The sequence below is a fragment of the Ptychodera flava genome, chromosome 16 (assembly GCF_041260155.1).
Source record: "Ptychodera flava strain L36383 chromosome 16, AS_Pfla_20210202, whole genome shotgun sequence".
Lineage (NCBI taxonomy): Eukaryota > Metazoa > Hemichordata > Enteropneusta > Ptychoderidae > Ptychodera > Ptychodera flava.
The window spans coordinates 8789932-8803610 of NC_091943.1; the positions used below are offsets into that span (position 1 = coordinate 8789932).

At 38.9% G+C, this 13679-nt stretch overlaps 1 protein-coding gene across 3 annotated transcripts in view; it reads right to left on the reverse strand.

The window, feature by feature from the left end:
- Positions 1–6156: 6156 nt before the first annotated feature.
- Positions 6157–13679, reverse strand: part of LOC139152731 (flavin-containing monooxygenase 5-like) — a 31199-nt gene continuing 23676 nt past the window's right edge. Inside the window, exons 1-7 of one of the 3 annotated variants that reach the window (XM_070726044.1) lie at positions 12550–13221; positions 12272–12407; positions 11361–11819; positions 9187–9242; positions 8430–8823; positions 8016–8258; positions 6157–7639 (exon numbers count right to left, since the gene is read on the reverse strand). In XM_070726044.1, coding sequence (XP_070582145.1) covers positions 7560–7639; positions 8016–8258; positions 8430–8823; positions 9187–9242; positions 11361–11819; positions 12272–12386 — 1347 coding nt within the window. In that variant the 5' untranslated portion in view covers positions 12387–12407; positions 12550–13221 and the 3' untranslated portion in view covers positions 6157–7559. Of the gene's footprint in view, positions 7640–8015; positions 8259–8429; positions 8824–9186; positions 9243–11360; positions 11820–12271; positions 12408–12549; positions 13222–13679 lie in introns of those variants that run through there. The other 2 variants (XM_070726046.1, XM_070726047.1) reach the window with 2 other exon arrangements.

The window sequence follows — 13679 nt, forward strand, 5'->3', positions numbered from 1 at the left end:
CTGAAGTCTGTATTATCATGATACATGGCAACGTTTCACAGACAACCAACATAATCACAGTCTAAACTTCTGACTCTTTCAGCCAAATTGTACATCTATTATTCGACACTGAGAATAAATATGGGCGTCTAAATAAGGCTAAGAAAAATAAAAAGTTTGTTTCTCATCCTAGACATATTGCAAAAATGATGCGGTGACGCGGTTTTGTTTCTTCTCATTTTGTTTATTCTTCAACCGACGAGAACGCGCAAAAACATGAAAACAAAATAGGAATGCACGCAGAGATAAATGCACAGCAGTGTTGCTTTATTACTTTTGTATAGCAACAGTTCTATGGTTTGACTTTTAGTGCAGCATTGCACACTTTTGACAGCTTAATATAACAGTGACATATGTGTACAGTTCTGAATGGAATGTTAGTGTCAGTTATTTTGTTTACAGATGTTTTGTAAAGCTCTGTGTTACGCACTATCGTCGCGTATTTTTGCGGGTTTTTTCCGTTTTATTTCCTTATGAGCACGAAAAAGAGGTTGACGAGGCGGGTCTGAATTGATGCGCGCGAGGATGAGAAACAAACTTTTTATTTTTCTTGGCCTAAAGGGCGGAGCGGAAATTTGGTGTGTTTGTGTATGTGGGGGGGGGGATAAGACAGAACATCCTACCAACGACGAAAATTAATTATTTTGATGAAAAAGTACCAGCTTAAGGATGGGGGGTTTCCTGTAACTCGAATGCTGGTATAATTCATGCTAAATTAATGATTGTATGCTCTCGTTAAATTCATTTTACAAACGAATTTGTGCAGATTGCTTTCTGGCAATGCAGAACTCTTGCAAGGTCAGACTTTATTAGCTGTACACTACAAAACACAATATTTTCATACATCTTACTATACACATCCACTTGAGTAGATAGGCATGTATGTAATATATATCTTGAAAATGATAGTTTATTGCTCATTTCCCCTAATTTTTGGATCAAGACAACCCTGCATTGTACTTTAATAATCAAGAATATTAATAGAGGGTCAAAGTGTAACTCCCCGGATTAATATTTTTTTATCATCAATCAGTTCACCATTTTCTGCCAGCTATTTCGGATTAAATAACATTTCAATGAAAACTCGGAATGTTTCAAATTCAGAGCAGGAAAGCTGTAGACCAGTAACTAGCTATCTATTCTTACCATGCGTTCTGGATCACTGGAAAAGAACGCACCACTGTCGCCGAAGGTATGGCAATCTAGTTCATTGTTGTCAGTGATACATGTGTTTGACCGACACAAAGTTCATTCGAGGGCGGCCGGCAGGTAACCGCTGTCAAACAGTGTCCGGGTCGCAGGTACTCAACATGGCGGAAAAGTCGTTACTATATCCTGTAAAGACAACAATATAATCCGCATTCCTTCATCGTGATAACTTTGGAATTCGCACATGTATGGATTTAAGTGGGGGCAATGTGTTATTTTGAACACAAAATTGTGTTTTAGAGAAATTCTTTACGTTTTGACACGCCTTGTTTGTAATGCAAACTGTAAACAAATTTGGTCTTTCACTGTTTCTCTCTGCCTCACACAGATTTCAACTTAGGATTTCAAGAAAGAACAAATTAAAGTGTAAAAAAGTCTCAAATATAGCTCATTGGCGGCATCTGATTCAGGAAAAAAATTGATACTATTCTTTACACGTAAAGCGTTTCTAAACAACTCTGTTACTACGTTGTAAAATGTTATTGTTAAAGGATCAGTCAATACGCATTACTTTCATCTAACTTCAATTAACTGCAAGAATACTTTCGTTCATTGGTTGAAAAATATGACGACACATACTGATTTTTCTTTTGAAGAATTGCGTTCACACATACATCACTATGTAAGTAAATGTACTAAGAATGCATGTCTGCATGCAGGTTGGCAGGCAGGTAGGCAGGCATATGTATGTATGTATGTATGTATGTATGTATGTATGTATGTATGTATGTATATGTATGTATGTATGTATGTATGTATGTATGTATGTATGTATGTATGTATGTATGTATGTATGTATGTATGTATGTATGTATGTATGTATGTATGTATGTATGTATGTATGAATGCATGCATGCCTTGAAAGGTAGGCAGGCAGACAGTTAGGTAGGTAGGTAGGTAGTTAGGTAGGTAGGTATTTAAGCATGTACGTGTGTAAATTCCAAACCATCGGTGGCTATGACAGCAATCAGCTGTATTAGAAACAGATGTCTGAACCTTATTTTTTTCTGTTCGTTAGCACAACCGATATATTTGTAATTTCAGCAAAAACTGAATACCTGTACGAGTTAATCAGGTCACACCAGCCGACATATGAGATATGCGGACATGCCGATAGACTGGGAGATGGGTTCCGTGTCAAGGAACCTGGATCCGGAACTGAATGGTGCTGATTGATATTTGGTGTCGTTGGAAATGCCACTTACCAAAATACTGTCTGTAATATTTAAGACCCTGGAACAAAAAGGGGTAACACATGTTGCATTTAACGCTGGTTCAGTTGTTAATGACTACGATCAATTCTTAACCAGAGTCAACAACAGTTGCACTGGCATTTCACAAACAGTGTCGGGATCAAGACCGGAATCCAAATATTCTCTCCCGCAACTGATCAATCGACGGAGTTAATGTTTTACAAACACAAAATATGAAGCAGACAGAATCCGAATGAATTTTGTTCAGGTTTTCTTTTGAATTTCAATCTTCCAAGAAAGTATATGATGTCTTGTCTGAGATGTCAAAAATATGTATTCTAAAAAGCATTTGTCAGACGAAGGCATTTTCTGGAAGAACTAAAAAACTTTATTCAGAGCTTTGCTTTAGCAGTGGGTAACCTCACCAAGTTCGTTCATCGTGGTGAAATTTAAATATTTGTATTTTGGGGCATTTTTTGCTATTTTTTTGGTGAAAAAATCTTCTCTGAAAGTGCATGTCCAATTGTTTTGAAATTTGATATGCAGTTTACTTAGGGTGACTTCAGTTAGACTTGTTGAAATCGTAATGAAATTTGCATATTTGAATTTTTAAGGCATTTTTGTCATTTTTGGTCAAAAAATCTTCTTCAAAACTATCACTCAGGTAGCTTTGATATTTGGTTCATAGATTCATTATTGGTCAAAAAATTTATTTCACCAAAACCGCTCGTCTGACAGCTTTGATATTTGGTATACAGGTTCCTACAAATGAACTAAATGTGATATATTGGAACCTACAAATGAACTAAATGTGATATATTGAAATTATGATAAAATCTGCAATATTGCAAAATTTTTGGGGCGTAATTTGTGCCATTTTTTGTCTTGCCACTGAAATGAGCTATCAAATATTTGCACCTTCTTCATCAACACATGTGTCAATTACATACATAACACAGCGGGACTATATCGGCCGCTAGGTCGTTTGTTAATTATCAAAACAAAACGAAAATCGACATTTGTGAAATATGAATGTTGTCAATAAAATCATACTGATATACCGGCAGGGTTCTGTTTGCTTTCGATAGTACAAAATTTTCAAAATTTAATTGAATACACAGGATGACTCTAGAACAACACCCCTCATTGTGGAAAGACAGTTACGAACAGCCACAAAACCTTTCACATTTCAGACAAGTTCAATGTAGGTCTATTTGAAATCACCGTTTAAGCGCAGAAAAACTGGTTTGCAAATATTTTGATACCATGAGCATGATGAGTCGGGTAGTGTTTTCACACTGCTACACGCACATACGCATGCTGCGCACTCAGGACTTACAACTGTTAGCATCTATCCTGGTCATCGATAAAATTGAGGACAATTCAGTCTATGAAGAGAGCAATCTCCTTCTGGTCTGACACTGCGATCAGAAGGTCAACAAATACTATGACAGTCGAGGACATACTTCAAAACAATGAAGAGATTCATTGATCAGGTGCAGCCAACGAACAATGCACTTTTAAAAAGGTCCTTACTATGATAAGATATATTGTGCATGACAAATAATGTGAATTGACTAATTTTAAGTCAAGAGGGTAATTAACTAGCTGTTCATAATTTGCCCTCCCACAGAACATTTTTCGACTTACCCTCCCACACTCAAACTTCATTTTTACCCACTCCCCACTTATTTTTGCCTGTTTCCCCTCCCCACTGTGAATTTTTGAAGCTCCCTCGCCCCGTGGCGAAAAAAAACTTGCCAATTTCCCCTGCCCTGGAAACAATTCCCCTCAAAAAGTTTTTCGCCAAGCCCTGTCCCTAGGAAAATCAACCGATATCCACCCTGCCCGACAAAAAAAACTAAAATTTGCTCCCCTACCACCTAAAAACATGTCCCCCTGCCCTAGCAAAATTAAAATTTCCCCTGCCCTCAAAAATTGCTCCTGGAATAGCTTTTTCGATGAATAGCTCCGTTGGCTGCATCTGATTGATCGGCTTGTTGAACTTTGTTCATGCGTGTTTCGGCTCCGCAGTAGAGATAAGTTATGTGACCCCTGCCTTTGCCGTATAGATACATAGATACATAGATAGATACATAGATACATAGATATATAGATACATACAACATACATACATACATACATACATACATACATACATACATACATACATACATACATACATACATACATACATACATACATACATACATACATACATACATACATACATACATACATCCTCCATCCATCCATCCATCCATCCATCCATCCATCCATACATCATCCTATAGCCCTGGGTTTGGTTATAGGTCTGTGTGTGCAGTCTTACAAGCATCATCCTACACCTCTAATCCATTGTTGAAACTGACGACCTGCAGTCCAAAATAAAACCCCTCTCTACCGAAATCCTTCGATGTATTGTTGCAACAAATGCTATCACACTGACACTATGTATTGGCTTTACAGTAAACATTTCATCACAATTATGGTGTTGTGTTGTGGTCTTTACGCTCCCATAGCCATGCTCTACGCGAGCATAGGGATGTAAAAGTAGCTAAACGGATTAGTTATAAAGCCCATTACATTTTCGTTTAACTTGCCGAACTCGAAAAAGCCGGCTGGCTATAGTTGTTACACTGTATGAAGATCGATCATTGGGGACAAAACTAAAATTATACAACGTCGGATAAAATTAAACTCGTTTTATCATATTTTTGCGGAGAAATGTTACTGAAAAATCTAAAGACATTCCTGTTAGGAACCAACTTGCCAAACACGACAAAACGTCGAATATTACACTGTGTATTGTGGGTGGATAAGACACAGATTGTGCATGTATGTTCGACAGAGAAATTTTATTTCATGAGACAATACGCATTTATTAGCAGTGCAATTTAACAAGTCGATGTTTACTGCGTATATGTGTGCTATTGTTTACTGAGGGTCTCTTGGTTTGCTGATAGGTTGAGGTGGAATGCGGCTCGGGGACAGATATTCGGACTCTCAAATTTTTTCAATTTTTTTCTGATCTACTACTTGTGGGGGCTCATTTTGAAGCTCTTGGAGAAAGGAAAACTTTCATCGTTTTAGATTTTTGAAAATCGAAAATTTTACTTTTTTCCATAGAGTTAACACAGGGATGGCGGCCATTAAGAATTTCAAATATCTGTAAATCTTGTGAATTGGGTAATTTGTTTCTCTAGAACCAAAATTTGCAAGGTGACCGCCGATTTTAATCTAGATTTTGAAGTGTATGGTTGAAATATTCTTTGAGTAAAATTTGAGCGAAAGTTTAAGTCTTCTACTTTCGAGGCGCATACTACGTTCTACAATCGCAGTCATGAAACCTTTATAGTTTTAACGAAAAGAAAACAACTCGGGTAATCGTATATCAGGCTGCCGGGACAGGTGTTATATTTGAAACTTTATTTTGGTTGATTTAACGGTTTTCATCTTTCATCAGGAAAAGCTCTTGAAAGACAGAATGGTATTTTTCTAAGACTATTGATAATTTACTGAATCTTTTCTAAGACTATTGATAATTTACTGAATCGAGAGATATCGGTTTAATTTGATCATTTTGACTTCGCAAGGTTGCAATCAGGAAAAGAATAAATTCAAAAATCCTTCTGTATGCTATCTGGCAGTGAGTGTTCCGTGTAGGTTATTTTCGCTGGTGTGATATGGATGAAACACATAAGATGATTGGGCATTTCATTTGAAAATATTTATTCTACTTAAAAAGAAATTCGACATGTGTAAATTGTAAGCTTTGTAATGCGGAAGAGATATATAGAAAAATACAAGTTTATAAGGTACTAGTATAACATACAGCAAATGGAACTCTATGGGCACATATCTCATTTGAACTTGTTTGACATAAGCTCTTTGTACTTGTCAAAGGGAAATGGCTAAGATAGCTTTGAAACCTGAAACAAACGATGCAGCTATCATATCCTTATTGGAACTAAACACATAAACAAGTCTACAGCCAGTAGAGTCTTCCGTAACATGAGAATTTCAATCGTCAAATTGTCCAGGATCAAATGATCATGAAATTTTTATACGAAAGGAAGTCGGATATCCGACGTTTCGTATTGATATATGTCTAAGCACCTTGTATTGGGGTTCTTTCCAGTAAAACGAATAAAATGGGGTTCACAACACCCGTTCAAATATTGCAAATTACCACTGTCAATAACAGAACTTGAGTGGTGTACTGACAAGTATTACATGTAAAACTTTTGCAAAACATAAACACAGACCAGACAAAGTAAAGGAAGCGAATTCTCTTTAAAGTTGTCCATTTTTGATAAAATACACAGATTTCCAGCCACTGTCAATATGGGGCGATAGAAAATTCATGCAATAATTACTGAAGAAATGTAATTATGAATTATTAATATGAATAATTATTATTATTATGAATGTTCTGTACCTGCTATAATAATTGCTTAATGAAAGCTAAAATATGTAAATATAATTCCAATAGCTTCCTCCAGTTAAGTTCAATGAGCTTGCAGAAAAAACAGTAGTTTTTTTACTTTCATACGCTATACAAATACAAGTACTCATTCAAAACGTGGAAAGAGGATCGTCCAGGAAGCGATAGCAAAATACAATAGGCCATCATGTGGATCTGAAGTGTACTATTGATGATCATGACAAGGCAATCCTTATGAAAACATGCAAACGCTGTCCTTTCACGATAAAGGGTGTGGTATTGTGAATTCACTCTACTTCTGGCAAAACTATCAGTTTTTACTTTGGCGCAATTGGCATTGTCGATATATACAGTACAAAACGTAAACTCGAACATTACAGCAAGAAAGATGTAGGGGGTTATTTAGAGGGGGGCTTCAGTGAGATAAAATGGCAAAACTCAGCAACAAGGGAAGAATTATAACAATCAACAATTTGAGTAAAAACGACATTGAGATACCCTTGGTCGGCGTAGCCACGGTGTTCGGCAGAACGGTTTTCGTCGGGTACAACATGTTTTCTGGCGCCTTGAAAATGGTTTCCCTAGCTTTCTCCCATGATGCACCGGGGCCGACGAGGCGATAGGACGCTGGATAACAGGGACCGAAGACCAGTCTGAAAGCCAGTTTAGGGTCAGTAAGGAGCACCCTCCAGAACTTTGGTCTCACACCGATCTGATCTGCTATTTCTTCTTGATATGGAACCGGAGGAAACTGAAAAATAAAACACTTTTGTCAGTGTATATCCATTTCTGAATCATGTAACACCGACATTGCATTTTAGAGATTCCAGAGTCAGAATTTGTTCGTTAAACAACTTTGACATTGATCGATTGAAAGTACAGTCATCTTGTTCAATACTAAATTTATCATCAGTATGATAAAAACGTGTATTAAAATGCACTCATGGGTAGACGAAATCGATCGTTACAAGACCCCAACTATTAACATTACGAAAAAACGGTATATCGGGGTTTTGAGCTTGTGCTCCATGTAAGATGTCCAGCCATGGCTGATCCCATATTTGTTGTCTAACGATCATCCCTGTCATCATAAGCCTATATGAATTATACAAATCACGCATACTTACAAAAACTCTGGGTTTTCCGAATCTCTTGCAAAGAGTTTCCTTTCTGTCCTGACATCTTCCAACATGGTTTCCTGTCGGGCAGCGACGCTACGCCTTTGAAAACCCTCGTCGCCCACCTGGCCTGAAGCTCAAAGACTGGGCCCTGGGCTCCGACTGTGGCCACGCCTCCGATGAGAGCCAATGTGTTCTTCTCAAGACGAGGAGGGAAGACGTGGAAATATAACTCAAGGTCTTTAAAGTTGTCTGAAAATAAAGAAATATGGAAAGATAAATATTAGAAGATCAGAGTGTGCTAAAGCGAAGTCATTTATAGGGAATAAATTATTATACCTTATGAAAGTTTTGATAGGCAATCTCCCACATAACTCTGACATTGTCCAAGGTTAGAAAATTTTAAGAATTAAGACTGCCTACCTGCAAGAATTGAACCATCGATGAAAGGAAACTCGATGTTGTATCCCGTCGCAAACACCACAGCATCGAGATCGTTCACTTCTGATCCGTCGACGAACTTGACGCCATGCTTTGAGAAGCTTTGGATTTCCGGCTTGCATTTCAGTGAGCCACAGAAGATGCGATTGTGAATGTCGTCGTTCACCATCACCGAACCGCTGAACATGCGACGGGACGATTTGAGCCCAAGTTTTTCATGATCAATTTTGGACTGGACTATCTTTTCGACGATGAACTGTCGCAGGCTGTCCGGAATCACATGGTTGAAGCGTTTGTTGGCGATCTGGTCTGACGTCATCGCACCTGGTCCCATACGCAGCACAACCCAAGTTCCATCTCTCATACTGAGATAAACCTACCACAAGAAAATAAAATCACATGATTTGTAAATAAATATACGTCTTGAGGCATACAATTCTACATACGGTAATAAATCACGGCGTCAATATATTTTTGTTTGACAGACAAACAATACTTTTAGCAGAATACCGGAGGAAACTGAGCGCAAACCAATTGTATTTTGGGGATTTTACAAAATATGACTGCAAATAAGGAAAACAATTATCCAGTAAACCTTCAAAGCTAAAGGATGAAACGAAGACCGCACATCGATGTAAATATGTCCCAGTTTTAATTTCCTTGCATATTTTATTTGTGTGATTTCACCAACTCTCTGTAGTATCTGGGTGTGGCTTATAAAACAGGAGTTGCAACTGACCTTTTTAGCATGTCGACTGCTGTCTGTGGCGACGTCACCAGCCGAATGTGAGTCTCCTGTCAAAGAACAGAACACAGAGAGAAAAATGTCACAACACAATCACATAGTTCATAAAATCTGCAAATTAATCCTTCACATGTTGGAACTCTTGAAATTGCTCGTTAAAGGATGATAGCCTGATCCCATCTGTTGTGACGCTACCCTTGTATAACTGTGGTTTGGCCCACACCCAACTTCACCTATCGCTTGTACACCTGGTCACAGGAAAATCTGCCCCGGATGAACATGTTTACTATAGCGTGTCAAGGTACATCTATGCCATTAGGAAAAAAATGATCTCACGTGACGTGGATTGCCATTACGCATTTCCTCGTCACTAGATGATGATTCAACATATGCGTTGCAAAGATTCTGAGAACAAGACGATGATACTTGTGTTGGCATGTCAATATACACCCATTACTTAGAAGGGTTTTGTATACTTGTTATTCGGGCGGAAAGACCCAATCGTGTAACCAGCTGCGACGTTAAATTAAACGTTCAAATACATAAACCCTGGTATCAAATGTTCATCGTTCATGACCTTTGAACTTTATATTACAAACGTATTAGCGATACCCATAGCAACGAACTGGCCGACCATGCATGGAGGTCTAAGCTTAGACTACCATACAAGACTAGCATTTGATGTGCTGCCATGACAGATTTCACTATGTGACGTTGACTTTCACTGCTCAATTGGAAGCTCTATTTGTTGTAGATTTTGATGTACTTTACATGATTTTGGTTTCGTTTGCAAAATAGTTTCTCGACCCTCTCATAAAAATGACGAACTGTTCAGAGTGTTCAACTTGTAAGAGCATCCTCGGTCCTTTATTTTAATGTCGTTGACGTTGTCTGAAGTTCAGTCTGCACTAGAAATAATTTGTCAACAATAAGAGTGCATGTCGTGCAAAATGCGCTGTCTTTACTATATATATACGTTTTGGAGAAGAAAAATAACATGAATATACGTTGGACATTCGACTCCTAGGCAGTGAGAACACTTTGTGTCAAACTAGCTGAAAAATGGTCATCGCGTGGCTACAAAAATACTTCAAAACACTATTAGTACTAGTATGCCATGGGTTGACATTGTTCAATCACTTCTCCCTGACATGATACGATAATATATGCACATCTAATGAATTGGGAGGGATATTTAGATCGTCGGCAAATTTCTCGCCTGTACAAAATTAACACACAAGCAAAAGTTGTCAGTTCATTATGTACGCTGTGCGGGGGATAGGGTATGGTTATATGCAAGGTCAATGTTGTTTAGATAATTATCTTTGTGAGCAAGATGGTTGGTTGAATAAGACTAAACAAGCTGTTAATTGATATGAAATATTTACATAATTGCATACTAATGAGCCTTCCAAGTCATACATATTTGCACAGTCCCTCTAGAGGGGGTAACAGGTCAACTCGACCCCGCGTCAACTCGACCCCGGTCAACTCGACCCCGTACCCGCGTCAACTCGACCCCAAACCCAAGTCAACTCGACCTCTGAACCAAAGTCAACTGGACCTGATATATAACTTGCCCTGTCAGTTTAAGTATTTACCTGGCACTGGTCAGTTTCACTTGAAGTTGACGTTTTGGACGTGATGCCGGAACGTGATGATTGAACATGAATCAAAAATAAAACCAAAGCGTTCGTTGTACACACTTATGCAAATATATTCGTGTTCTATTGTTTTCATGCATAAACGTCGTTGCGTCTGTGAATGGACGTACTTCTACCTCTATGGCCTGTCGGCTGGCTGAAGTTCGTATAACATATAACACACTTTAGAAAAAGTCAACCTGCCTTCCCTAGTTCTCTGGCATTTACCGTAGTCAGATAGTTGTCGTACAAGCGTGGGATAGAGTACGTAAGTCAATGAAGATTCGTACATACAGAGAGACGGAATAACTCTCAAAATAGGTGGAAAATAATCGCACATGATACGGAGTTAGTGTTGCTCAAGGTTCGGGGTCGAGTTGACTTGGGTACGGGGTCGAGTTGACCGGGGTCGAGTTGACTCGGGGTCGAGTTGACTGGGGTCCAGTCGGTTTGGGGTCGAGTTGTCCAGAAACCCTAGAGGGACTGTGATATTTGTGAGGAGAGCAAAATTAAACAGAAACTCACCGACAACAACAACTGTTTTGCCAGCGAAGTCCCGACCTCTCCTGAATTCGTTGCTGTGAAGTTTCTCGCCCTGGAATTGATCGAGTCCCTCGCAGTCCGGTATGAAAGGCTTGGTGTATATACCCGTACAGACCATTATTGCGTCGAAAATCTCTTGTTTTTCTGCTTGGCCTTCCTCTTGTGTGCGAACGATCCACCTTCCTGTTTCGCTGAAATCCTCGGATTTGACAACTTTAGTCACAGTGGTTTTCAGTTTGATGTATTTGTGAAGTTCAAAGTGATCTGCATAATCTTTATAATAGTTGAGGACCAAGGGTGGTGTCAGGTAGGGAGGGTATTCTTTTTTGAATGGAAAGTCACTGAAATACATCATTTCTTTGCTGGAATTGGTCACCAGGCATTCGTAGAGGGCGCCGCCGTCGCCTTCACGTGGGATGTCGCTGTAGTTCCATAATCCAGCTGGGTAGAAATTAAAAAATAAACTTTGAAACGCACTTTGCCTAATTTGCATTTGAATGTCGATGAGGAGCACGCAGACATAAATGTGAAAGTAAATGCAAATTCTTCGGAATTACGTAAGCAAACGAAGATTATTTTACTTGCGTAATTGACTGTGAATCTTCCGCTGCACTATCAGACTATCAATGCCCGCGTAAAGTAAGCATCTTGTACGTATTTCGTTCAGTCGTACACACGTACAGAAAAAGTTCTCCCCTAGCAATAATCCATACATATATTTGTATTCAGTATTCCTACCACGTCCTTTGGTGCAAACCAGCCATTCAAAATCTAGGCAAATTTGAAAATCTCATTTTTTGTTAAAGAATATGTTCTGTAACACCTTTCTGGTGAGCCTTTGCTGTCAAACACTCGCTAAATACTAAAGTGCCATTGAAATGTCCATCACTTACCAATGCGATCCGACTTCTCGAAACAAACCGGTGTCAATCCTTCCTCAAGACAGCTTTTGATAGAAACCAAACCACTGACTCCTGCACCAATGATAGCTACCCGTTTTGAAGACATCGTTCAATTTTTATAGCAGAGCTGGCGAAGAAAACAGAAATTGTAGCAAAGGTTTATAGAATATCAATAAACTGTCGCCACAGTAATTAGTAGAGTGCTGAGAGAGAGAGAGAGAGAGAGAGAGAGAGAGAGAGAGAGAGAGAGAGAGCGCTTCTGAACTTACCTCCAAATCTTGCCGTCACAAACGCCACAACGTCAACGTCTCTGTATTGTCTCTGACTGACTTCGACCAACGCTCGGCCGTAACTTTTTATTCGGAACCAAATCAACACGCATGCGCAGTTCGTGAGCATAACAGCCACGCCGGGGATTTCCCATTCTCGGCTCGTTCAGTTTGTACCTGAGAAGCTGCCAGTCAATCGCCCATCCGTGCTCTTATCGTAGCAGAACACAATAGGATACAAACTGATTCTACAAATCCGGGTCTTGAAGGATATAAGACCCAGGATGCCTGAGTGATCGGACTTTGGCAATCCGGTAAAGCAGACCCGAGTACTTGTTTTTCGGTCCACCGCGTTGTGACTTTGCACGTACTCACCGATCGGGTGTTAACATTCCAACAGTTTTCAAATAAGGCTCAAGGATATGTTGATTTTTTTGATACTTAGGTTTTCTCGTATGGCAACTGATGCTTATCGACCAAGGAAAGAATAATTTTGCTTCCGCAAGGCAAGATATCACTCCACAGTCACACTGAATTCACGAAGAAAAAAATGATATTATGTAACTGTTCCTGGTATTTCCGATAAAACTTATCCTTCGATGTGAGTTCTATATTTTGGGCACAAAGCGGTATATGTAACACAGGGTAATATGTGAACAAGAATTAGAATCACTTTTTTCCTTTATTCAAGGTTGAAACATAGAGTCACCCAATATTTGAAGTTGTAAACGCTGAAGTAGATTACAGATGTAATATGGCGTGTATAAGGTACTTGACTTCGAACAATTTTAACAAATGCTCTCGAATGGAGCATTTTCACATGAAAGGGTTTGAACACGATCACGGGTTCAAAGGATGCATCGTAGATTGATATCGTAGATTCCATTCTCCCCGGTATTCAGCAACTGTGAAGTTTAAAACAGTACTTGATCAAGTGTCCACTAAAGCAGCATAAAACCGTACTTCTTGCTTGTCCCACAGGTTGAATTGTTAAACCTTGATAAGAATTGAAGTCGAGAAAAAGTACATGAAACAAGATAGACAAGAAAGGGCAAACTTCCTCGAAGGGCTGTATTACATGTTTACGAGTTTCACGCAGTGCTCTAAGATATCATACCCATACCGGTTTG